At 27.4% G+C, this 1,299-nt stretch overlaps 1 protein-coding gene across 1 annotated transcript in view; it reads left to right on the top strand.

Annotated features, from left to right (window-relative positions):
* The first annotated feature begins 245 nt into the window (after positions 1 to 245).
* Positions 246 to 1,299, top strand: part of LOC137630190 (uncharacterized) — a 7,387-nt gene continuing 6,333 nt past the window's right edge. The window contains exons 1-2 of the mRNA XM_068361635.1: positions 246 to 303; positions 1,163 to 1,255. Coding sequence (XP_068217736.1) covers positions 1,167 to 1,255 — 89 coding nt within the window. The 5' untranslated portion in view covers positions 246 to 303; positions 1,163 to 1,166. The remainder of the gene's footprint in view (positions 304 to 1,162; positions 1,256 to 1,299) is intronic.

Genomic DNA, 1,299 nt, shown 5'->3' on the forward strand with positions numbered 1-1,299 from the left:
CATTTTGCTAAAATCACAAAAAACAGTGCATATCTGATAAAGAAGTATTTGACATTTGTTTTTTTTTCACACATTTTATGCAAATCATATACTAACTTCCAGTATCTTACATGATAAGCATTTTCATAAAAACCTTTCCATCCAAGCCGTAACAGAAATAAGAAAAGTGTAAAAAAAAAAAAACGTACTATAGAAGATAGTTGGTAACAGGTCACACTGTCCATTTACGTCGGTCACAAGGGTTATATAAAGAGACGATCTACCTCTGAAGTTATAGTCTGCAGTGATCCTTTCTACAATCAGGTAGGTTGCCCAGTTCTTCGGTTCTCAAAAATACTCGGTTTGTCTTTTGGATTACTAAGGTGACATTACTTTGTTAAAGTTAAGTTGATTATCATAATCATTAGTAAGTTTGAGAGAGTAATAAAATTTCAATGTCGAAGCACGCCAATTTCTTTATAAATAATCATATTCTTTTGATTGAACGCCTCTGATTTTATCTGTGAAATAACTTCTAAACACTGTTTTTATGGGGCACTGATAAGACTATCGTGGATAATTTCTATCACTCAAAATTCGCAGTCTGGATAATTTAACACGACTTGTTACAGCTGTTTCCATAAAGATAGTTACGTATTATATGAAACAATCGAAAAATATTATGTAACTACTTTGTGCATACATACATACATACAGTACATACATACATACACAAATTATATATATATATATATATATAATATATATATATATATTGTATATATATATATATATATATATATATATATATATATATATATATATATATATTGTATATATATATATTGTATATACAGTATATATATATATATATATTGTATATATATAGGCATATATATATATATATATATATATATATATATATATATGTATATATATATATGTGTGTGTGTGTGTATGTAATGTGTGTGTAATATAATTTGGTTGTTTCTGGTAAATATAATTCAACAGTATCTGTTGCATTTATATTTCAACTTGTCTTCCGAAGCATAATCCACTTTAAGCCTGTGAATCAAATGATCAAAATAGGAATTCGTAAGAGAAATCAAGAAAATATCAATATGACATGTAAGTATGTAAGGAAATTCCCTTTCTCTCATTTTTCCTTTTGTTTCTTTTACAGAAAAATGGGGAAGCTTGTGCAATCCTGGCTGATAATCAAACTTTTGTCTCTCGTGATTGTTTACAGTCACGCAAATACCATAGACGAAGAAGAGTAAGTTAAAAAGTTAATTGGTGTTTTGTTTCTGCTTATATATC

The sequence above is a fragment of the Palaemon carinicauda genome, chromosome 38 (genome assembly GCF_036898095.1).
Source record: "Palaemon carinicauda isolate YSFRI2023 chromosome 38, ASM3689809v2, whole genome shotgun sequence".
Taxonomy (NCBI): domain Eukaryota; kingdom Metazoa; phylum Arthropoda; class Malacostraca; order Decapoda; family Palaemonidae; genus Palaemon; species Palaemon carinicauda.